The 26,427-nt window shown below is 36.2% G+C and overlaps 1 protein-coding gene across 1 annotated transcript; it reads left to right on the top strand.

Moving 5' to 3' along the window:
* Window positions 1-5,281: 5,281 nt before the first annotated feature.
* Window positions 5,282-25,862, top strand: LOC132037449 (protein CTR9 homolog). Its single transcript, XM_059427972.1, has 24 exons — window positions 5,282-5,682; window positions 7,824-7,890; window positions 8,215-8,409; window positions 9,035-9,135; window positions 9,604-9,657; window positions 9,885-10,001; window positions 10,198-10,261; window positions 10,599-10,813; window positions 10,930-11,014; window positions 11,630-11,730; window positions 11,910-12,002; window positions 12,546-12,614; window positions 13,756-13,848; window positions 13,961-14,299; window positions 16,844-16,924; window positions 17,087-17,245; window positions 17,481-17,576; window positions 22,000-22,101; window positions 22,182-22,289; window positions 22,379-22,603; window positions 23,445-23,711; window positions 23,789-23,860; window positions 24,511-24,828; window positions 25,407-25,862. Exons 1-24 carry the CDS (start codon window positions 5,542-5,544, stop codon window positions 25,533-25,535), a joined length of 3,291 nt encoding a protein of 1,096 aa, XP_059283955.1. The 5' UTR covers window positions 5,282-5,541; the 3' UTR covers window positions 25,536-25,862.
* Window positions 25,863-26,427: the final 565 nt, after the last annotated feature.

Below are 26,427 nucleotides of genomic sequence, written 5' to 3'. Positions count from 1 at the left end.
AAATCCAGAGCCATTCTGTAGCAACTACCCTGTTTCGAGCAAATAGTCCGGCCCAATTTTGCGGTTAACTGTTATCCTCCTCCTCCTGCTGAATTGACTCTGGTATTTGTTGTCTCGCCAGAGATTCTATCAGAATTGGAGCTTGTTGCATCGCCTCAGTTGGAGTCTTCATCAAGCTCTCAGGTGTTACACCCTTTCCCTTCACCCTTTCCCCAGTGGTTTTCAGTGTTGTACCTGAAATTCCAGCTGTCCCAGCCCCAGCGAGCTGAGTACCGGTGGTTGTCTTCCCTTCTGGTGTCTTACTCTTCATTGTTGTTTGAGTTCCAGTTGTCATCGACTGAACAAGGGGGGTTGCGGGACTCATGTTCGTTGAAACCCTCAAACTTGCCATCATAGCCATGGCTTGGTTACCCATGGTGTTGTTAGTTGCCTTTTCCTTTGTTTGTTTGGTCGTGGTTATTTTTGTGTCGCCTTTCGGTTGGTTCCGAGGTCTTCCCCAACCTCTCTTTGCCATGAATCTGGATTATCCATGCACATTAGCAAGAAGAGCTAAAATGCGCCGAGAGCATCTCTCTGTCTTATACATTGATGCTTTGTGGGGATTTTTCTTGATTTGTAAGGTTATATGGAGTTTTAACTAATGGAGAAATGAGATCTAATATTTGTCGGTGGATCTCTAATCTTCTCAATATCTTGAAATAACTCATATGTTATTATTTGTATAAGATGATATTTAGCTCCAATATTGACAGATATGTCATTGTGGGGGAACAAACCACACTAGTTTCTTTATTGTGACTCACAGGAGACAATTGAAATTGCTAAGTAGTGTGTACAATGGAGGGAAAAAAGACACATTCGCATTAGACAAACGATGTCACACAATTGTTGAAGCATGTTGTTATTTCCTTGGCATTTGTAAGGTCCGAAAGAAATTTGGTGGATCTTTGAACCAAAAACTTGGCAAAGAGAATAATAAACTTGGCAAAGAGAGTAATCCTTGAAATGTCAAGGGGGACAGGGCTAAAGCCCAGGGATTGAGGTAATATGATGGATACCCGTTTGTGGTCAAACAGAGCCATATAGGCTGTCAATATACTCTACCTATCCTATCCCTATGGCGTGTGGTAGTGTTTTGTAAGGTTCAGTTGTACTCTTAATACATAGCTTGTTATGGTGATGCTTTTGAGACGCACTTGATGGATTTACTTGAGTTTTACTCTTAATGTTCTCATAACTCCTTGTGGTGGTGCTATTGAGAAGCACTGAATGGATTCACCACTTAATATGAGAAAGGTTGAGCTTATTTTTGCTCTTAATAATTCCATAATCTTATGGTAGTCTATGTTGAAAACAAACTTGATGGAATCACCTACGTGAGTGTAAAGGTTTGACCGCCTTTTATAAAAAAACTTGGTTTTTTTTCTAGAGCATTCATGAGACCCGAGGTATGGTGCATGACCATAAAAGCACGTTGTTAGTATCGCGGAGATTGCATAAATTAAGAATATGGTATGTGTTGTGGGGGCCTCAACTTATGTCCATTCTGTTCAAGAGTACTTCACTTTGTTGATATTAGTTGTTGCCTCATTTCACTATGTGTTAGTTCAAATCAAAAGATATTAACACTTAAGTACATGTTCCTTCCTTTTGCTCAGAATTTATTCTTACTCTTTATCTTTGCATGAGCAGAGGATTGTTGGAATTAAACGTTCAAGTATTTATTCTTGTAACAACCACTTCAATTCTTCTTATTGGCTGAGTTAATTTGCTGATTTGAATCCTGCCTTTACTCACCATTTATCCTAATTACTCTCCATTGATCTCCTCTTTGCAACAACTCTTGCAATATCCTATATATATATTTTTTTAATAAAAATATCTAATCAATGATTAGTGGTAAATGCATAATTCAAAATAGTAGTCTAGTACAGAGAATAAAAAGCAAACAAAGTAACAGCAGTTGGAAAACAGTTCCAACATGCATGAAGAAAACAATAATACACAGGGAAGTGATAGCTCCTGATCTTGGAAAATACAGGATGAGCTAAAGCCTTGGTTTGATACCATCTGTGAACACCTAAAATCTCTCACCAAGTGCTATGGAATCAAAACCACATGAGTATCCTCAGGCAACAAGGTAGTCCTGCAAGTGCCATGATCAGCTGCTGATAATCATTGACTTAAACTACTTCAAAATTTTTGTGTGAGTTTAATCCAACATTCCGATATTTAATTCTCAGTCAACAGAATGAACATCATAGATGTTGATACCACACATTGGCTGAGATTTAGAAGTGGAAATTGTTGAAGCAATCTCACTGTTGATAGTTCTGAGTATTTAAGGTGGTTATCTGTCTAACTAAGAGTTGTTGTTGTTGTAATCTGTCCTTCAGATGGTCCTTCTTCATATATGAGGAAATGAAGCTTTGTCCAGGTTCAATGTTCTCCTTACTTCCACAGGTGCTTCCTGAAAAGTTGTAAACTGGAAATTTCCTATATAAGCAGTATCCTTGGTGAACATAATAGACGCTAAAAAAAAACATCTTCTTCCTTTCATCTTCTTGAGTTATTTCCTAGGCAATTGGTTTTGAGCAACCTCCAAACTTCCTGCGACTAATGCAAGTGTTTGGTAGTGCTATGGAACCTTGGGGAGCGATCGCAATTTACATCGGAGTCGGGCCGAAATCGTTTTCAAGATAGTGGTTTGCCACGACGCAACAATTTAATTCGATAAGTTTATTCTATCCTTATTTCACTTTCCTGATTGATATTGTTATGTTTTCCAGCAAAGTATCACTTCTATATAGAGTCTACAGGTCTATATAAAAATAACAATTAGTAGAATAATTTATTATTTGAAGAAAATGTAAGTAGGGTAACAAAATATCAATTGGCAAGAAAGTGTTGGATGGTGAATTTCTTAAAAATGGCGTTTTGAATACTAACCTTATAGTTGGATTCATATAAGAAAAACAAAACAAAACAAAAACAAGAAAATAACTTAATGCATTAATTTCTAGAAAAAAAAAATTATACCTTGAATTCATGGAAACCAGTTAGCAGAAATAAAGTGCTAGTGAGCACCTAACTCTAAGCAACATAAAAGAAAATTAGATTCACGTTGAAAAAAAAGTAAAGTTTTATTAAATATAGAATCAATAGGTGGTTTTGATTAAGGGAAAATTCATGCAAAAAGAGAGATACATAGGTGTTGGGTGCAAGTGTCATGAGGGAGAGGGGAAAATACAAGAGAGGAAGAAAAAGTAATGGTTTAAAAAGAGGGGAAAATAATGGTAAAACTATGAATTTTTTACATTGAAGGATTAGAGTTTAAATTTCCAAAAAAGGCAAAACGCTTAGTTTTTCCTTTTTATTTACTTAAAAAATAATATAGATATACACAAATTAAATCAAATACCACCATCATATTTAACTAACCACACTGAAGTCTCACATATGCTACAATTAGGAATAATATAGAAAATTTAAGCATAGCATTTGACACTTATCCAAAAATAGAAAGCCATAAAGGACGATTTTTGCTATGGATTTACCAATCAATCAACTATTCTAATTTCAAACTAGTTGATATGATATATTTAATACTATCTTTATTCAGATTTTCAACCACAATAATCTTTCCTTTTTTTTTTCTTTTTTTTTTCTGCCAAGTTCTGACCAACTATATTTTACAAAACTGAACTAAACTAAAAATTTAAGCCATCAATTTATAAATCTAAAAAATTAAAGCAATTATTTCGAAAGTATATGTGTTAAGTATAAAAATGAATTTTCTTAGATGATAAAATTATCGCAAATTAGAAAAATTCTTACTCAGAAGATGCAATATTTAATTTTTACTAGACTAAATTATTATTATTATTATTATTATTATTATTATTATTATTATTATTATTATTATTATTATTATTATTATTATTATTATTATTATTCTCCTTCTATCCTCCCTCCCTTCCCACCCCTACCTCCAAGAAAGAAGAAATCATTAGATGAGAAAATGATTTTTTTAAAAGTGAGGCCTAAACTAAACGAAATGTTCCATCTATTCCCGTTCATTTGTTTATTGCTCTTTCAATTTCGTCAAAGCAGAAAACTTTAGGAATATTTCTAGGACAGACACACAAATACATTAGATAAAACATATTTAAAGTAGAGAGAAATAAAAAGAATTCACTGCACGTTTACACTAACTCAATTATTACGAAAATTTATATTATTGTACAATTTCAATATTTGTTTGCAAATTTTCTTTACATGAGGAAGTGTATAACTTTATATCGAGACAAATTTATTTTGCTGTTTACCATTTTTCCTGAAGGAAAAGAATATTTATTGTTAATTTATTATTTAAAAAAAGAAGCAAAAGGAATATCGATATGATGACTTTATAGTAATTAATTTCTCCATTTGACTATAGATCCAGAATTAGGTCGCCTAAATCTTTATCTTAAGAGATTTCTCTGTCAAGAGAGTAGTGAATAAGCACAAAAAGATAAATTGTACTAAATATATATATATATATACCATTTGTATCTTAAAGTCAAATATTTTTCTTTTTTATAATATAACAATTCTACACAAATATTAGCTTGAATAATATTTTTATTTTAATAGGGTGTTAAGTGTTTAGTTTAAAAACTCTATTGGATGAAAATTGAATGTAAAAAGTTCATATGTACTTAAGTTTTATAAAATTAAGTGGTTAAATATTTTTGTCGAAAAATTATTATTATTAATAAGATATATCAATTACTAATAATAATTTTTTCCACTTTAAATATGTAAATTATAAATAATTCAGTATATAAAAAATTATTACTTTTATTTTAATTTACTCATTATTATAAGCGGGTCCGTCTGTCATGACTTCCAAAAAGAATAAAGGTAGCTTCAAGAGAACAACAACCATCCATTGCGAGAGAGATTCCAATTCCGAATATGCTATTTTATGTCACTCGATGACTTGATTGGGAGTCATTTCAAATTATCTTAAATTTACTTAGTCAGTTAGATAAACATTTTTGTTATGTGAGATTTTCATTACATCAGGGGTTTAAATATTTTTAGAAAATATGAATATGATTTTTATTGTATATATGGGTAATAAACTTTACATTTTAAAATATATGAACTGTTGCAATTGGGTCATACTATATGGGTATTTCGTGTAATTTACCGGGGGAAAAAAATTCAAAGGACACAAGAGGAAACACACAAATGAGGATTCATAAATACATCTCACTGTGTATAATCTCCAAAAATAAAATTAGAAGAGCACCTGGTAATAATAGAACACCCATCACTATGTTCAATTAACCAGCCAGCTCGAGAAAAAACACACACACACACACACAGAGTCATATATATATGTATATGTATCGGTTGCTTACACAATCTGATGTTTTGAACTTCTCCAAAGTCAAATTTCTTCTTCTTCAGCCACATATATAAATATTATTCTGCAGAAAGAAAGCTAGGGTTTAGTTTTGTTATTGGTTGAATTTGAGGTGAAATCGAATGGCGAGTGTGTACATTCCAGTACAGAACTCAGAAGAAGAAGTTAGGGTAGCATTAGACCAACTACCTAGGGATGCTTCTGACATTCTTGATATTCTCAAAGCTGAACAAGCTCCACTTGATCTCTGGCTTATTATTGCTGTAAGTTCAATTCAAACACATTTATAAAAACAATAAATTGGGAAAATTATGCCACGTAGCCCATAATTTTACCCAGGTTAGCCCATTGTTGTGTATAATCACCTTTTATACAAGCTCGATAGATATATCCCCCACGTATAATGTTGTATATTGGGCTACGTGGCGTAATTTTTTTTATGTTGGGCTGTATATTTTTGAAAATTTTCGCCTTGAAATTGGGAAAATCATGCCACGTAGCCCATATTTTGAGTTTGTTACCCAGTTTAGCCCATGTATCAACACATTTTATGCACACTTTTATACAAGGTTGATACATTGTGTATAATGCTTTCCTCCCAGGTTTGTATAATATTGTATGTTGGGCTACATGGCGTAATTTTTTTATGTTGGGCCATATATTTTTGAAAATTTCCCACAAAAAATTGTTCTGGTTGAAATTTCACATATAGGAGATTTATGTTGCTTGGTGAATTGATTTCTCAGATGGTCTCTCAACTAATAGTTATTATCTCAGAAAGACACTTTCTTTGTTAAAAGAAAATTGGAATCACGAAGAAAGGTGACTTTCTGAGATAATAACTATTAGTTGAGTGGCCATATGAGAAGTCAACAATTCACACCTACACAATTGGGAAGATTACACTCTATGTCTACTGGGAGAAAATATTTACACTTCGTAGCTCATGTTTTGAGTTTGTTACCCGGTTTAGCCCATATTTTGTGTACCCCCCCCCCCCCCCCCCCCCCCAAAAAAAAAAAAAAAAAACCCACACACACACCCCGACAGGTATAATAAATGTTGTATATTGGGCTACATGGTATAATTTTTTATGTTGGGCTGTATATTGTTGAAAATTTCCCCAAAAAATAAAAAATTGTTCTGGTTTATATTTTATGCAGAGGAGAGATTTATGTTGCTTGGTGAGTTGATTTTTCATATGGTCACTCAAGTAATAGTTATTATCTCATGAAGTCACTTTCTTTCTTGAAGAAAAACTGGAATCAAGAAAAAAGGGTGACTTTATGAGGTAATAACTAGTAGTTGAGTGACCGTCTGAGAAATCAACCAGAGTTTTGTTTGACCTTTTTTGGTTGAAGTTTGCTATTTGTATATGTCTTTACATCTGTTTTAATGTGATTGTTATGAGAATTTCCTGAGCATTGATAGAGTTTCTCGTTTGGGTATGTTCAATAATGAACCTCGGAGTTATGCGTGTAGGAGAGTTATCTCTGTCCTAAGGCTTGCTTGCTTTACAGACCTCACTTGAAATGGCAAGGTCTGCCCAAACGAGCTCCAATGGTCTCAATCTATTCAAATTCGTCATTAATGGGTCCAAATTAGTTTACGAAAACTATTCCCATAATTTTAGGACCCTTGGGGTTAATATCAAACTCTTGGTCAACTCAAACCCGGCCCTCGGGTCAACAGTTCGGATTTCGAAATTGAATCCGTGGAAATGTGACCCATAAGTTGGGGAACTCATTACAATAATCAAAATCTAAATTTGATATCGTTTGCTAACCAAAATCTAAGGTTTTCATAATTTGGGATTAGGGCTAAAAGTGCCCACTTTATCCCTTAAATTTCTTTAATTTGTACATATTCCCATGGCTTAGCCACCTGGCCTTGACGATCACGACTGGCGCGCTCGCAGTCGTGAAGGAGGCACCAGAATCTGCCAACTCCAAATGCCTACTAAGGTGTCGAAACACCCCCGAGCCTCTCGGCTCCAAACCCGAGCACGCCAACAAGTCCCAAAATATGATATGGACCTACACAAAGTCTCGATCACTCAACATCACGCTAAAACTCAGATATAAGGGTCGGGTTCCCAAAATTAGCTTTCAAGCTTTCCAAAACTAGATTGCGTTAAAGAACCTTCCCGAGCCCTTTGGGTTTCGACCCGGACTATCCCACTAAGTCCAATAACACGATACAGTGCTAACCAAAGCATCAAATCACATAAAAGATATATATGCTCAAAACAAGGGTTCGGGTTGTTATAGTTGTATTGGGGATAAGAGCAGTTTTACTAATCTAATTAGATAACGTGCATGATAAGACTCGTGTTTCACAACATTTGTTTTTTGTGTTTCTAAAAGTTCTCTATTCCTCCTCCATTCTATGGTGGTTTTCACAGAGGGAATATTTCAAACAAGGCAAAATCGATCAGTTTCGGCAGATATTGGAAGAAGGTTCTAGCCCAGGTACTTATTTGTGTTTATACTAGCTGATTGACTCTGACACGTTTAAGCGCATTGGATGGGTATTTATCTGCTTTTTATTACTGTTGCCTTTTCATCTTTCCTTGAGCCGAGGGTCTATCGGAAATAGCCTCTCTACCTTTACAAGGTAGGGGTAAGGTCTGCGTACACTCTACCCTCCCCAGACCCCACCTGGTGGGATTATACTGGGTATGTTGTTGTTGGATGGGTATTTATCCACTCTCCTTGAAAAGTCGGAGAATGTGTAGTTTCTGTCTTTCCTTCTTTGAAAGAAACTAATTCCTATTGCACATTGTTATGGTGCAGAGATTGATGAATATTATGCAGATGTGAGGTATGAGAGGATTGCCATTCTAAATGCATTAGGTGCATATTACAGCTATCTTGGGAAGATTGAGACGAAACAAAGAGAAAAAGAAGAGCACTTTATAATGGCAACCCAATATTATAATAAAGCATCCAGAATTGACATGCACGAGCCCTCTACGTGGGTTGGGAAAGGTAAGCACTATTTGATTTCTTTATTGAAGATATTATTGCTTGAAAAAAGTAAATCAATGCCTTTTTGTGGTTGGAATTTAAAATCATTTTGCTGAGGTGGAGCAATTTATATTTAATTGACAGCTGTAACAGATAGAATATTTGTTTGATAAGGCTCTAACATATATAGGATTTCACGGAGATGGATTATTTTACTTAATTGTTTGGTTAAGTCTACAGAATGTTATTTAACCTAGGCTTTCAAACTTCTAACTTGCCTAAAATTACTTTTTTTTACAAGGAGGGTTGCCTGATATTACTAAAAACGTATGGGTTAGGCCATGTAAGTTTGCTTCATTAATTATCTGCTATTAAATTTCTAATAAACATCTGAATTCCGCCCCCCCCCCACCACATTCACTTTGGGGAAGAGGGTTGGCTGAACTTCTGAGGAGCTTGTAGGCTATGCCAAGCATGTTGAGTTCTGACCTGTGTTTGAGGAAGTGAGTTTTTGATCGTGCTTGTAATAAAACCCTACTTTGCCAACACTTTCTTAGAATATTAGGTTGTATAAGCTGGACTAAAAAGGTGTAATAGTATCCATGTAATTTTTTACCAACCAGATGAGCATTCACATGATTTACAGGCCAGCTGTTACTTGCCAAGGGAGATGTAGAGCAGGCATTTGCTGCTTTCAAGATTGTACTTGATGGAGATCGTGATAATGTTCCTGCTCTCCTGGGTCAGGTAAAGCCGATTCCATGCTTGTTTTCGTTTCAGAAACATTTAGTATGTTAAATTTTTACATGGCATTAAGAAGTTAAGAACTACGTTGCTTATAAACATGATGCTGGTGATGTAAACCCTGCAATATGCTTGGAAATGAAATTAACCTACTGTGCAAGAACTGTGATGTTGATGACCTTGGTGACATGTTAAGGATAATTAATTGAAGAACTGCAGCTTTTGAATGATGTATTGCTTCTTGTGCTCTGCCGCACAAGAACTGTGATGTGGATGACTATGGTAACATGTTACGGATAATTAACTAAGAACTGCACCTATTGTATGATGTAATTTTTCCTTATAAAACAATTGTTTGAAGTAATTTTTGCTTCTTTGTTCTCCGCTGCAAAACCCTTTGGATGTGCTAATTCCAAGCCTTAACATCTTGTATCGACTCTCATGACAACTGCTTACCCCAATCTTTTGCAGGCCTGTGTTCAGTTTAGCCGTGGACGATATTCTGATTCACTGGAGCTATATAAGGTTCATCGTCTATCCATTACTATTGATAGGCTAATTTTCTGGCCTTGGATAAGAGAATTGGCGTAGCTTCCCCTTCATGCCCAAAAAAAAAAAAAAATAAAAAAAATAAAATTGGGAAACATCAGAACAGATCTAGCATGTATAATGTTATATAGCTCTCTAGATGCTGTTAGAAGGAATGATATTGACTCTATGTTGCCTTTTTGTGGCTCATGTGTATTTGGTAGAGGGCCTTGCAAGTGTATCCTGAATGTCCTGCTGCGGTAAGGCTCGGAATAGGTCTCTGTAGATACAAATTGGGCCAATTGGAAAAGGCGAAGCAGGCATTTGGTCGTGTCTTGCAGGCGAGTGGAGAATTTTGCATTTATAATGTTGTTATAATCATTGTGTTATTCTTAACTGATGAACACCCCGTTGGGGCGCGACCCTTCCCTGTTCCCTGACGGAACACAGTATGCTTTGTCACTCCCCACCCCTAAACCCCCGCCATTTTTATTTTCAACTGATATGACTTTCTTGTAACTACTTCTGAAACTATAGTTAGATCCAGAAAATGTGGATGCTCTGGTGGCACTAGCAATTCTGGATTTGCAAAACAATGAAGGTGAGTTCTTCCCTTAGATTGATATGTTGAGTCTGTATATGTGATATGAAGTTAATTCTGCACATTCCAGGCAGGAGATACACTTAAAAGTCAGATTGCTGTAGAACCTTGTAGGAGAAATAAGTGACCCATAAGATTAAGTTTGCTTCTTCAGAGAAAATTTGTTCTTATCACTTGTCTAGAGAGAATCATTGTGAAATACTCTTATCTTGTTTAGAAAGCTCTGGTTGAGATTTCTCAGGGATTATAGTTGTGCTAGTATGCTGATTTTAGTTATGTAAAAATGGAGTTTATTGCAGTAGTGTTGTCTAACTTGGTGTCAGCTCTTTATGTACAGCTTCTGGTATTAGGGGAGGAATGGAAAAGATGCAAAGAGCCTTCGAGATGTATCCTTACTGTGCAATGGCTCTAAATTATCTGGCCAATCATTTTTTCTTCACTGGTCAGCATTTCCTTGTGGAGCAGTTGACCGAGACTGCACTTGCTGTAACCACTCATGGACCAACTAAGTCTCATTCGTACTACAATTTGGCACGCTCTTACCACAGCAAGGTCTGAAGATGCACAACTCTTTGATCCTTTTCACACCAGTAATTGGGTGATCCTTGTTTATGATTCCCCTGAAGCTTTATTCTAATGATATTTATTTTTGTTTCCCATGACTTAAGGGCGACTATGAGAAAGCTGGAATGTACTACATGGCGTCTGTAAAAGAAAGCAGTAAGCCGCATGAATTTGTATTACCCTATTATGGTACGTATTTTTCTTCCTGTTGTCTGTCGCTAAGTATTTGCTATTATTTCTCTTTTTGAGGATTGCATTACTTTGAGTGTCCATTGAGAACTTGTTGTGATCCAAGATTCATAAGTTTTAATCTATGATAGATGGTCGAATATCAAATGAATTTTTCAGTAGGTTTCTCTAATCAGAAGGTGTAGCATGAAAAAAATGAAAAAGAATAGAGATAGGGAATGGAGAAGAATTGCCACGCTTTGGGGAATCTTTCTTCCAAGTTGTCCTGGGTGGCTAAGCCTCTCACAAGCTTAACAAGTCTGAAACTGAAAAGTTGTTTCCTTATAACCACTTTGAGCCTCTATATGACTGGGATGATAAATTCATCAGATGTTGGAGGATAATTAACATAATTGCCAAGAATGATACTTATAAAAAGGTGCTTCAAATGATGACATTCCCTTACCAAAATGCACACTTCTTGCCTCCTTTGAAACATGTTAAATGGTCAATTGTGGTGATTGGGGGATGTAAAGTGCCACAAAAGGTTTTAGGCTGTCAATTGATAAATAAAACTTGCCAACTAAATCATTCTTTTTCATCTATTTTGTCATTCTCTTTGCTTGTCTAAGTTAGGATTGGGACAAGTACAGCTGAAGTTGGGAGATCTTCGGAGTTCGCTGGCTAATTTTGAGAAAGTCTTGGAGGTTTACCCTGAAAGTAGTGAGACAGTAAAAGTGAGTTGATACTTGATAGAGTACTTTGTTGGGACTGGATATTGTCAAAATTTTATTATTATATGAGAAACTTGATAAAATTTTTCGTTCATTGCTTTCAGCTTTGACTATTGTCAACATTTTGTTTTTGTTCTTTGAATAGTTTATCCTTTTTTTTTTTTTTTTTTTTTTTTTTGCAGGCTCTTGCACACATTTATGTGCAGCTTGGCCAGACAGAGAAGGTTCAGGAATATTTGAAGAAAGCCACAAAGATTGATCCTCGTGATCCCCAGGTATTTTTATGTGTGTAATGCATAGCTAAGAGCGCAAGTCACTATCTGAATGACTAAACAAATACCAGCTAACGAACTGAACCCCCACCGATAACTAAGATTGCTCGGGGTTGGACAGTCTATCAAATGCTGATTAAGTGTGGAGGATATAGGTTGTTTAAGAAGAGAGAGTCGTGTGTTTATCTGTTATTTTATGTAATATCTTCTGGAAGGCCTTTGTAAGAACAGGGAATTAAAGACGGGACGAATAATCTTTAACACAAAAGGTTTGAAAATCTAAAAAATGAAGAAACAAAGAAGAAAATCTAAATGCTATTGTTCCATCTTATATCACGGGGTGTAATGCTTTCATCCATTTAAAATTAGAGTACGATGGTGACCTAGGTCTCTCTTCTTTTTGGTATATTACGAGGATTTCCCCAGCATTAATAAAATCATTTACTTTATCAAGAGATTTTGGACTAGGATGGCATGATGTCTTAAGTGAGATACGGTTCTCTTCCTGAGATCCTGCGTTAGTTATCTTCTCATGCTTCCTTGCAGGCCTTTTTGGATATAGGAGAACTGTTAATTTCAAATGATCCTGCTGCTGCTTTAGAGGCCTTTAAAACAGTAAGGCCCTTGAATATTTCCATTTATTTCTGTATATTTTCTCATTTCACTTGGTTATGCTCCCAGTAGCAGAATGTACTTCTGGGTTATTGAAGGAGTGACGAGGATAGCAAGTAGAACTCGGTTGAGCCGGAAAAGTTTCTTATTCTACTCACTAAAAAAAAGTTTCTTATTCTACTGATGAAAAAAATAAAAGAAAATCGGTATTCTCGACAGAAACATCTACAAATTATACAGTCTTTCTGATCTTCAATACTTCGAGGATCCATCTCACTTTGACTTTTTTGCTCTCTTTCTCTCTCTATCTAAGTCCTATCTTTTTAAAAATTACTTGCTCCCTAATTTTTTTCTGCTCGGCAAATTTGCTTCCTGGTTATGTTGTTGGTAAATTTGCTTCCTAATTTTGCGTCTTCCAAACTTTGGAAGTTGCTCAAATTTAATTCATCCTTGTTTCTTCTTAATTTTTTTTTTTTTTTTTGGATTGCAAGTCTACTATTCACTTCCATCTGTTCAAAAAATGTCTTATGCACCCAAGGGTGTGCCTAGTGGTCAATGAAGTGGGTTGAGCACCATGAGGTCTCAGGTTCAAATCCCAGCAGAGACGAAACACTAGGTGATTTCTTCCCATCCATTCTAATCTTGGTGGATAGAGTTACTTGGTACCTGCTGCTGGTGCGAGGTGGTAGGTATCCCATGGAATTAGTTGGGGTACGCGCAAGCTAGCGCGAACACCACGGTTATCAAAAAAATAAAATAAAATAAGTCTTATTTTCATGTCACAGATAATATAACTCTTACTTTCCTGTCGTTATTAGTTGTTGGTAAACTTATTTATCAAAAAAGTTGGTTGTTGAAAATACTTGTTCGTCTAATTAAAGACATTATAGTTTCACATAGATGAATACATAAATGGCATGTTTTATATGCAAGTAGCGGCAGATTGGGCATCCAGGATTGCTTGTTGTAGTTACTACTTTGTGTAACATCAGTGCTGTAAATTTGTCTTGATGGTACTATGAATTTCTTAGGGTGGATTGAAATTTGTGCCACAAAAATCATCATATTTGAAACTGTTCATTAGATTTTAACCTCTGAAAGAAGATTTTTGTATACTTAAGGTAAGACCTAATCAATTTTGCAGGCATGTAATTTACTTAAGAAGTCAAATGAAGAAGTACCAATAGAGTTGTTCAACAACATTGGCGTGCTCCATTTTGAAAGGGGAGAATTTGAGGTTTGTAAAGTTCTTTTTTGTCATTGACTGAGCTGCTTTCATGTTTAGATTTTTCATTGCATTCAATAATGGTATATCAGATCACTAACCTTTACTGATTAATGATTTCCAGCTTGCTACACAAAGTTTTAAGGAAGCTTTAGGTGATGGCATATGGAGTAGGTTCCTTGATGCAAAAGCACGATCTGATGATCCAACTTCTGAAGGGCTTTTATACCCCAACGGTGAAGCCCAATCTGATCTGTTTAAAAGTGCACAATATCCAATCGATGCCAGTGCATCTGTTCGGCAATACAAGGACTTCCAGCTATTTCATAGACTTGAGGAACAAGGAAGTACTGTGGAACTTCCTTGGAACAAAGTTTCGACACTCTTTAACATGGCAAGATTACTGGAGCAGTTGCATGACACAGAAACCGCCAGCATCTTTTACCGCCTTATCTTATTTAAGGTATGCACGCATGTCCAATTGACGCTGTCACATTGATTATGAGCTGACTTATTGGTGACACATTGATGAACTTTTTTTCTTGTTTGTTACTCCCTCCGTCCCATAATAAATGTCACCTTAGCCAAAAAAATTTGTCCCATAATAAGTGTCACCTTAGGAAACCAAGACATAAATTGACTAGTTTTTTCCAACTCTACCCTTAGTCAAAAAGTGACAAGTTAAAGTTACATCTAAATGATGATTGGAAAAGCCACATAGTAACTTGGGTATTGTTGGATTCTTTGTCAAAATGATTACTATTGTGCATGCTCCAATCAAGAGGGAAAAGTAATTTATTTTTATTATATAGGGGTAATTTAGTAAACTTCACATTCCATTATTGGTTTCTTAATATGCGTGTTTTTGGCTAAGGTGACACTTATTATGGGACGGAGGGAGTATATGATTAAGATGGTTGGACTTCTGAGAAGTAGTGCCCTTCAATGTTTTCCCTATGTATTCATAGATTGTTATTGGAAGGTCTGGGTTTATATCAAAGGGAAAAAAATAAAATAGTATGAGCTGCGTAGGTAAAAGACAGAAGGAAAACCTCAATCTAAAGATTAACTACTAAAAAGGCATGAGCTGTCACATCATGATCAAAATAATGTGAGATGGTATCACTATGTTGATTGAATGCTTAATTAAGTATAAGTTGCAATTTAACTTTACCAGTTTCAAAAAAAAATAAAAAAAATATATATATATATATATATTATTCGTTGCAATTTAAGAATAAAGGCCAATAACTTCTTAGGGTCAGGTCAACACAAGAAGTCTTTGTGTTTTAAGATTTTTGTTTTTCTTTTGAAATTCCATAATGTTGTTGTACTTTAATCAATTGTTACCTAAATGTCGATGGCAGCATCTTAATTTAATTCTCAATTTAAAAAAGAATGACACTTCTTCCTGCACTTTTGAAATTCTTTCAAGCTATAAAGATTGTGATATATAGAAACTTTACGTAGTCTCGAAATAAATTTTATACAACAAAAGAGAACAATGCTTGAATTCACATTGAAAATTAGATGCAATCATGCTTGTACATGGAATCCCGAGTTTTTTTCTTCTGGAACAAAGGAAGCATTAATTTGAATTCCTTAAATTTGTGAATTATTTGTAGCATTTACAATTGGTGTATAGAAGGGTGGAGCCGTGGAGCAACGGTAAAGTTGTCTCCGTGCGGTGTATTGGTTACAGGTTCAAGCTACGGAATCAACCACTGACTCTTGCGTCTACATAGACTGCATATATCACATCCCTTTGGGTGCAGCCCTTCCCCGGACCGTACGTGAATGCGGATTGTTTTGTGCTCTGGGGCTCTGGGCTGCCCCTTTTTATCTACAATTGGTGTATAAAATTATTAAACAAAAGACTTTTGAGTTATTTATCAAAAAGATGTAAAATGGAAGATCAAAATTAAAGAATATGAATACCTTCATAGATTCATCAATTTTGATTGTTGAGCCAATAAAAAAGTGAATTCAAACATTGCTTTCAATTTTGATGGAAATAACAAATTTCATCTTTTCAAAATTTGGTAATCTTCATTATAAAAAGTGAATCATTTAACAATTTCTATATAAAAATTATTACTAGTAATTCTTTAGGAAGTCAATTGATTGTTTATATTTTGCAAGCTTAATGAGAAGCTATCTTTAAATAATATGATAGTCACATGCTTTTGGGTATATCAATAAATGTTTATGAAATCCTATAAAATTTGTTACATACAGAGTGGTTGCATGAAGTCAATAGTAATAAGCCGTAATGGTGGTGACGGAGAACCTCCCCAGCTTAATGGAATGCAAAAATTTCTATTTCCTCAGCTGCTGCCTTTGCCACTACCTGCCCAATGTAACCATGAACAAAGGTAGAGAATAGCATAAATAGGAAGATGATCCCTCTTCTCTTAATGAGTGATTGAAGAAAGAAGGAGAGTGGTGGCTTGTTTCTCCCGGAACATCATCAGAGAACAAATTTAGGGAGGGGGTGAGAACATTCTGTTGGTTGCACTCCTTAAATTTCGGTTCTCCACATTTGGATATGAGATAGATTAATATAGAGAGACAGATCTTTATTGAAATGGATAGATCTATTATCTAATTATATATAATTATCTGAGACAATAGATTTTTCAGTAATAAGTTATTGATAAAATATTGTAGATTCGTAATGGGCAAATTTATGACTTGAATCAATCAGGGCTTTTCAACATGCTAGAATGTAATTCAACCAAAGGGTCACCCTCTTTTCATGCCCTACAGATGGCCTTGTATAACTCTGATGATGGTGCCTCATTAGCTGTAAATAACACCATTGAAGGATGGGTTTACTGTCCGAAAATTAGTTAAATGATTTTCCTCTGTTTACAGTTTGAAAATCAGTAAGAAGACGCAAATAACATGAATGTTGTGGGATGTTATATAGCTGTTGTATCTTTTGCACTTTGTCTTTATGTCATCATTGGCAATCCCATGGTAACCTCTTTTTCCTAAATTTCAGTATCCAGAGTATGCAGATGCTTATCTGAGGCTGGCTGCCATTGCAAAAGCCCGAAATAACGTGCAGCTGAGCAATGAGCTGGTTGTTGTTCTCTCCTTGTATCCATATTGGCAAACAATCCTCTGTTAATTCTCAATTACCGAAAAACCCCTTCTACAAAAGATTTCCATTGACCGTGAATTGGTGATGCGACCCCAACTTGTTTGGGACTAAGGCGTTGTTGTTGTCGTTGTTTGTTTTCAGATTACTGATGCGCTCAAGGTGAACGAGAAGTGCCCAGATGCGCTGCTAATGCTTGGTGATTTGGAACTTAAGAATGATGACTGGGTTAAGGCAAAAGAAACTTTTCGGGCTGCTAAGGATGCGACTGACGGAAATGATTCTTATGCTACTCTTTGTCTGGTGCATATGCTTGTTTAAAGCTGATTAAATTTCTCATTTCATGATTTTTTGTTATTAGTTTGTGATTTGCATGATACCCACCTTCGGCACGTTTTTCTTGTCACCATATTGTTTCTGCTTGTTTCTTGATTTGGAAAAAGTAGTGACTTATCACTACAAACTTATGTCCTTACTATTTCAGCTTATAGTAGAACCTGGAACATCAGCTTATTATATTTTTTCCTGTATTGTAAAGGGAAATTGGAACTACTTCGCGGCGATTCGGAATGAGAAAAGAGCTCCGAAGTTGGAAGCTACTCATCTGGAGAAGGCGAAGGAACTTTATACAAAGGTATTGTTTTTCTCCCAGTGACTATTTCAAAACTCAGGTTCCACCCCAACCAGGAGGATCAACACTATTCCCACTTACCCTCCACCTAGTGTTTGGTGGTAGAGGTCCTCTACCACTATAGCAAACCTCACTCATCTAAGTCAGTTTAACATATAATTGTTGTGTTGAAGCCAAGTAGTACCTGATATGTTTTGACAATAGGCTTCAGTAAGATTGTAGTATCTTCGAGGAAGACGGAAAAGAAAAAACCATGATTGCACTTGAGAGTGAATATTGCCTTGAAATGATTACCAGATTATCCAGCTTTAAGTAGATGATGTTTGTCAAGTGAATTCATTTACTGCAACTTGGAGTTTTCATTTTTAAGTTTCTCTTATTGGGACCTTTGTATCTCCCTTGACTTTTCAAATTTGTTCGTCCACAAGACACAGTGACCTTTCGCGATTCTTTTTTTGGTTGTGTTAGATAGTGTATATAATACTATGCTCAATGTCCCACATTGGAAAATAGGTGTTTAGTACTATGTAAAGTACGTATATACGTAAGGCTTAGTGTAAGACAGTTAAGTGACACATTTCAATTATATTTTTCCCATGCCTTTATTTCTCATATGGTATCAGAGCCTTGGTAAGGTATCATCGCTGTGAAAAAACCAGCGAGTCCGGGACAGTCACTGTGCCTTCTTTTTGGTGATTTTTCATGCAGATTGCGTCACTCTTTCTCCGTTGGGTGTTTTGCGAAAACTAATACCACCACTAGGTTGAGGAAACTCCGGTGAGAGAACCCTAGGAAACCCCGTCATGTGTCAGGTGAACCTCTCACTCCGGCAACGCGTCTGACACACGCGCCAGGCACATGAGACTTTTCTAGGCCGTCTTCCAACTTTTCTAGGCCATCTTCCAAAACAGATCTTCTTTCCTTGGTTCGTCCAAGATTTTCGAGTCATCTCTTCTACTGTTCTGCAGATTTCGAATCGCCGAAACCCTAATCCGGCCACTCCAGTTACTTTTCCGGTGGCTTTGCTGAATTTCTCCTTCACTGTGGCAATCAGCTGATGCTTCTACACCTTCTTCAACTTGTTTTAAAATTTTCCGGCAACCTCTAGACAAGCAGCAACTTGTTAGCCATTTTTGGCAAGTTTTTCAGGTAGATCTGATAGTAGATCTAGTATTTGTCTTTGATCAGCTTTAAAAATTTGTGATTATTTGCTAAACTTTGGTTCGACTCTCTTTAATCCACCATGTCTTTCGGGTTTTATTGCTTTTGGCTCCAAAAACACGGGATGTGGAAATTTAGGTTTTGTGATTACTTCGGAACCCTTATGGGAAGTTCAAACTATTTGACTTGGGCTTTCTCAGTTGAGTCGTGATGCAGAGGTCAGTGTGTTCAAGATCACTTAACGAAAAAAACTATCCATGGAGATAGACCAGGCTCGAGCACATAGGAAAATGTTGATGCTCAATTATGTAATAACCTGCGGCGATCTGTTGATTCCAAGTTGATGCCTCTATTCATCCATTTCAGACATGTTATTCAGCTTGAGAAACATGCCTGGACCACATTCCGCTGTAGTTCTGATTCGTGCAGAGTATATGTTTTTCATTAGTTCATTATGTTATTTGGTGTCCTAGCAGAGTCGGTTCAACTTTAGGTTTCCTTATTTTGTTAGTTTCATTGATGATTATTCCAGATGTAGTTGGATTTTCTTAATGAAAGATTGCTCTGAGTTGTTTTCTATACTCTTAAGACTTTTTGTGCTGAAATACAAAATCAATTTGGTGTTTCTATTCGTACTTTTTGTAGTGATAATGCCTTAAAATACTTATCCTCCCAGTTATGACTTCTCAAGGATAAATTAGCTCCTCATGCTCTCAAGAATGTCTTCCTTGGTTATTGTCGGGTTCAAAAAGGGTATTGTTGCTACCCTCCTGACCTTCATCGGTATCTTGTGTTAGACGATGTCAGATTTTCTAGCTCGACCTTACTTTACATCTTATTCTGATCATCCTGAATCTCTAAGGTCTTGCCTATACCAACTTTTGAGGAATCTATTGTTACTCTTACGTCCGCAACCACAACGCCAACCACTCCTAACTTATTATTGTCATTTGCATCCAGTATAGGGTTCACCTTATTCACGTCCTACACCAGATTCTGTACCTATTGCGAACTTGTCTCCACCTAGTAAACTGAATGTACTTCGAAAAGGTATATGGTCCACTCATAATACCAATTCCTATTATACATTTTTAAGTTATCATCATCTACCATCACCTGATTATACTTTTGTTTCATCCTTGTCGTCTGTTTCTATCCCTAAGTCTATAGGTGAAGCACTTTCTCATCCACGATGACACAAGCTATGATTGAAAAGATGTCTGTTTTATATGCGAGTGGTACTTGGGAGCTTGTCCTTCCTTCAGGAAAGTCTACCGTTGTCAAAGTTGTTCTGGACAACCAAATTGATCGGCTTAAGGCTCGTCTTGTTGCCAAAGTGTATAGTCAAATATTTGGCTTGGATTACAATGATACATTCCTGCTGTGGCTAAAATAGCATCTGTCCGCCTTTTCTTATTCAGGGTTGTTGTTCGTCATTGGCCTCTTTATCATTTGGACATTAAGAATGTTTTTCTCCACGATGGCCTTGCTGATGAAGTTTATATGGAGCAACCACCTGGTTTTGTTGCTTAGAGGGAGCCTGGTGGTTTGGTGTGTCGGTTGCACCGGTCACTCTATGGTCTGAAATAGTCTCCTTGAGCCTGGTTTGGTAAATTCAACATAGTAATTCAATAGTTTGGGATGACTCGTAGTGAAGTTCATCACTCTTTGTTCTATCGGCATTCTGCTCCAATCTGTTTATTAATTTGGTGATTTTTATTGACAATATTGTTATCACCGGCAAGGATCAGGATGGTATCACTTATTTGAAGCAACATCTCTTTCAGCATTTGCTGACTAAAAATCTCTGCGGGTTGAAGTACTTTTTAGGTATTGAGGTCACTCAGTCCAGATCAAGAATTGTTATTTCAGAACGAAAGTATGCCTTAGATATTCTTAAGGAGATAGGAATGACGGGGTGTAGACCCATTGATACTCCTATAGATCCAAACGCTAAACTCCTGCCAGGACAGCAGTTGCCTTTTAGTGATCCTTCAAGATATAGGCAGTTGGTTCGTAAGTTGAATTACCTCACAGTGACTACATTTGACATTTTCCTCCTATGAGTGTTGTAAGTCAATTTATGAATTCTCTGTGTGATAGTAATTGAGATGCAGTTGTCCGCATCTGCGATAAATAAAATCAGCCCCAGGCAAAGGACTACTCTTCAAGGATCGAGGCCATGAGCAGATCGTTGGATATATAGATGTTGATTGGGCTATGATCAACTTCAATTTCGTATTTTAGTAGGAGGTAATTTGGTGTCTTGGAAGAGCAAAAAACAGAATGTGGTTGCTTAATCTAGTGCAGAGCAGAATATTGACTATTGAGCACTACTATAGCAACTTGTGAGCTAGTTTCGATCAAACAGTTGCTTAAGAAAGTTAGAATTTTGAGAAATCAGTCAGATGGAACTTGTATGTGATAATCAAGCGGCCCTTGCGTCAAATCTGGTATTCCCTCGAGAGGAGTTAGCACCTTGAGATTGATTGTCACCTCTCAGAGAAAATACAAAATCTGTGAAGTCAAATGGTCAGCTTGCAGATATTTTCACCAAGTCCCTCATTGGTTCTCGTATTAATTACATTTGTAACAACTCGGTACTTATGACTTATATGCACCGGCTTGAGGGGAGAGTTAGATAATTCTTGTATAAAATACTATGCTCAGTGTCCCACATTCGAAAATAGGTATTTTGTATTGTGTGAACTATGTATATAAATAGGGCTTAGTGTAAGATAGTTATGTAACGCACTCAATAATAATTTTCCGTCCCTTTATTTCTCACAGGTTGCCTGTCCGATATAATGTCACTAAAGTGTCTCAATTGCACGAATTGAATTCATCAGTTATCTGTTGAATTAGTTTTTTTTTTTTTTTTTTTAAAGAATTTTTGGAGATTAAAAGTTTACTGAGTTTTGTGTATCTTTACAGTAAGAGCATCGAAAATTGCTGTAAATGTGCTGAATAAGATAACGATGTAACTTAATATTATTTGTACATTAGATTTCTTGTTTTAGCGTATGTGCCTAGGTGTTCTTAATGAGATATTGTATACGTTAAAAGAAATAAATAACCCTATTAGATACATTATATTTGATGCGTCATCGGTTTGTTTTGTATGCCATACAGTCTTTTGAAATAGACTTCATTCTGTGTAAGCTTCAGACTCCCTTTCTGGACTTTTATGATTTTTTTTTTTGAGAATAAAATTCTTGGTTGAATAGTTTCACTTAACTGATGCCAATACTGTTCATTCTGTCAGGTTCTCTTCCAGCATAATGCAAATCTCTATGCTGCAAATGGTGCTGGTGTTGTTTTGGCAGAAAAAGGTCAATTTGATATTTCAAAGGATCTTTTCACGCAGGTCTGTTAACTTTTCTACTTCTACATGTAGAGGCAAAACTCGAAGTTTATGTAGTGTCTGCTGGACCTTCATCCTTGTAGGTTCAAGAAGCTGCCAGTGGAAATGTTTTCGTCCAAATGCCTGATGTGTGGATTAATCTTGCACATGTTCACTTTGCTCAAGGGAACTTCGCGTTGGCTGTGAAAATGGTATGTTCTTACGCTCTCTTCATTTTTTAGCTATTTCTCATGTTTGATATTTCCACAGCACTGAATGTGTCAATGCCTTGTTCTTGCAGTATCAAAATTGCTTGCGGAAATTTTATCATAATACCGACAGTCAGGTGCTTCTTTATTTAGCAAGAACACATTATGAAGCCGAGCAGTGGCAGGATTGTAAAAAGACTTTATTAAGAGCCATCCACTTAGCACCTTCAAATTATACGTTGAGATTTGACACTGGTGTAGCACTACAGAAATTTTCAGCCTCAACGTTACAAAAGACCAAGCGGACTGTTGATGAGGTTCACTGCAATGAGCTTCTCCTTTCTTCCTCTCCTTCCTCTTTCATCCTCTCCCTTGTCAAAACCAAAATGAATGGGTTTCTCTGATTTATTCCCGCTAACTGCTCTTCCTTATTGACATTTTTAAATATATATCATATGTTGTAATGATTTCATGATTTTCTAGATAATGATTTAGTTCCTTTTAACTGCTCTTCCTTGTTCACGTTCTTAAATATATATCATACGCTGTGATGAATTCGTAATTTTCTAGATAAGATGCAAGTCCATCGTGTGTACATAGGATAACTGTTTAACAGGTCTTTAATGATATGTTTGTGTCACGTATGTATATTGAACCAAAATAGTCTGTGGAGCCAAAAGAGATAGATGCAGGGGAGTAGCACTGCTAGGTTTAATGAAACAGCTACTAAAAACATATGGACATACCCAGATCTGAAAGAGGAATAGAGCCTAGCTGAATACCAGGAAGAAGAGTCACGATATTATTTGTGACAACTGAGTCTGAACTAAACCCAAGCTCTTAAAGTTTTAGTTGGAGAACCAAGAAGGGGGACTTTTTCAAGTCAGGTTACCAGTGCCTGGTTGGAGTAATGTGATTGCTGCACAGTCTATTATGTCCAACTGGTTGATCTTAGGGAATATAGTTGATCTAAGCCAGGATTGTGTTGGCACCACCTAGGTTCTCATATTTTGATACTTTGACTAGATGTATTATCTGATTACTTACATTACCTAGTTTGAGAGTGCAATATTGTACCATACATTATACAATTAGAAGACAGACAAAGAAAAAGGGGCATCCCTAGTTCTTATGTTCGTATTTTTTTTTACCGTGTAGGTGAGGTCAACAGTTGCAGAGCTGAAGAATGCAGTTCGCTTATTCAGTCTATTGTCTGCAGCTTCAAATCTTCATGTTCATGGATTTGATGAGAAAAAAATTGAAACTCATGTTGGATACTGCAAGCATTTGCTTGAGGCTGCAAAAGTTCATTGTGAGGCAGCTGAGCGTGAAGATCAACAGAATAAGCAGAGACTAGAACTTGCTCGTCAGGTCACATTGGCTGAAGAAAATCGTAGAAAAGCTGAGGAACAGAGAAAATATCAAGTTAGTTCTCTATATCATTGCATCTTATGATTATAGCTTTTGCTGCATACTTTTACTCACATGCCTTTTGGAAACAGCTAGAGAGACGAAAACAAGAGGATGAACTCAAGCAAGTGATGCAGCAAGAGCAGCATTTAGAGCGTATGAAGGTATATTTTGTCGTTGTCACTGCTATCACAATTGTTGTGAGGGCACATCAGCTTTATATACTCAGAAAGTTATTGTAATACATTCTGAGCACCAAAAGAAGAAAATTTACACTATCTTCACATAAGCAGCCTCACTTTCTCCAAATGCAAACCATTGCATGTTCTAGTCCTTGAATTTCTCACTTTGGAAAATAGATTTCATTATTAAGAATTATTCACCTGAGTACTTTTGGATAAAAGGAGTGAGTTGGTTTAAGATTATTGAAAAAAGAAGTGGAATTTACACTATTTTGATTAACTAAAGATTGACAGATTTATTTTCTTGTTTAGTTGATGGCATACTGTCTTAAGTATGATAAAAATACTAAAATAGAAGCTATAGCACTTTCAATGATAACATATGGAAGGTGTAAACTTATCAAAGTTTACAGAGTGCTTGAAAGTTGTGCTTCATTGAGTATATATGCCGTGAAGTTGCTTTAAGAGAATATAATCTGCTTAGAAAATAGTTGTTGATCTCTAAACAGCAATGTGAAACTTGTTTTTTAGTTGGTTTACGTATCATTGCTGTTCATCTTTCTTCTCAGTCCTCCAGAAATAAGAAGTTTTCAGTTGTAACCAAGTTTAAGACTTACATATTTTGCCTCTAGGAACAATGGAAAAGCAGTAATCCTGCCTCTAAGAGAAAGGACAGGCCCCAGAATGACGATGACGAGGGCGGGCATGGTGAGAGGAGGAGGAAGAAAGGTGGGAAGCGGAGAAAGAGGGACAAGAAATCTCAATACGAATCTGAGGAAGCAGAAGCTGAGATGGATGATCAGGAAGAAGTGGATTATGTTGACCGTAACAGAAATTATGAAGAAGAATCTGATTATCAAACAAATGATCATGATGATCAAGCAGAGAATAATCCACAGGATCTACTTGCAGCAGCTGGACTTGAAGATTCCGATGCCGAGGATGACACTGTAACCTCTCTCTCTCCTCTCTGTGTATATATGTACTCTCCTTCCACTGTTACATGTTTAGTTCAAGGGATGAAGAGGGTAATTTGGAGTTTGCTTGTTCATCTTATTGGGCAAATACCTTTTCCCTGTAGGTTGTTTGGTAGAACTGGAAGGGATATAAAAGGCATTTACTTCCTCAGTACCTATCTAAACAAGAAAATTAAACCTTTGTGACTCCTCTTTTATTTGCCCGCCTCTCCTCTTTCCAACCAACCAAAATGTTATGTTGCCAGAACAACTTTAGACACCAAAATAATTCTCAAGGAGCAAAATGAGAAACCTTTTAACGTTCATCTTCCCATATGAACAGAGCTTCTGTTTATATCACATTCAACTCTTCTTAGTCAAAGGAGATCAAAGAGCTTTTTGTTTCAACGGACCTTCTGCAGTACCTTTAAATTGTCATGTAGATGTGGTAGAGTAATATTTGAAATAAAAAACTACTTATGACTAGTTTCTTTTAATCTCTTATGCTGGACTATATTGCAACTCCTGCATAGAATGTTTTGGTTAGTGAGCCACTTTTCGGATTGCTGAAGGTTGCACCTTCATCAAATGCAAGTCGGCGAAGGCAGGCACTGTCAGAATCAGATGAGGATGAGCCATTGCGGACGCAAGGAAGTGATGGAGAAGGTGGAGAAAATGTTGCTGTGGATGATGATGAATGAAGATGGAATACCTCTACAATTCCTAGTTTGGTTGATGACAAGATTGCCAATATTCCTTCCCTTTGTGCCAAACACAGTGGGATTTCTATTTGGCTCTTTCTTGGCCTGGCTGCGTTATAGATTTTGTTTCCTGAGCTAGACTAGCCTGTGTTATTTATAGGAAGAAAAGGTAAATGTAGCTTAAGTTATAGACAAACGGCTATACTGTAAAATGCAGAAGGTTTATAGACAGTCATTTCTATTGATAAAGTGTTTCGCGAAATGCAAAGCTAGAACCCCTATTGAATGGGTTTTGTTATTCTTCCCTAATCTAAACCTTTATCTATCTATATCATATTTAAAATGGAAACCCCAAAATATGAAAGTTGTTTCAAGCCAACGTTTCATATTTTTTCATTAACACTTGACAATCAACTCACTATCATCCCAAAATAAGAACGTAGTTTTGGCGGTTCGCCCAAAGTTCCACTCCTGAACTTTATCGCTGCAATTGCTAATATTAAGTATCAATAGATGGTGTGTTCATCTCGGGTGAATTAACATGATATGCCAACAAAGAAATCTACATTCAATCATCATCGTTTTATCATGCTCAAACTATCAAAGCATTTTTGTGATGCTTGTTCCCTTGTGGTCCTGTCTGGATGCGTACGGATTGATTTTAAATTTGCATAATTAGAACTAGGGGTGTTCATGGTTCGGTTTGGGTCGGTTATTAATTAAAACCATAACCAAACCAATTTAGTTCGATTTTTAAATGTCTAAAACCATAACCAAACCAAATAAAATAATAACCACCGGTTTGGTTATTGTCGGTTTGGTTCGGTTTGGTTCGATTTTCGGTTTATGACTAGTAGTCATAGACTTATCCGTAAAACATTAAAAAGTTCTA

The sequence above is a fragment of the Lycium ferocissimum genome, chromosome 11 (assembly GCF_029784015.1).
Source record: "Lycium ferocissimum isolate CSIRO_LF1 chromosome 11, AGI_CSIRO_Lferr_CH_V1, whole genome shotgun sequence".
Lineage (NCBI taxonomy): Eukaryota > Viridiplantae > Streptophyta > Magnoliopsida > Solanales > Solanaceae > Lycium > Lycium ferocissimum.
This window is presented reverse-complemented; position numbering and strand designations above follow the sequence as displayed.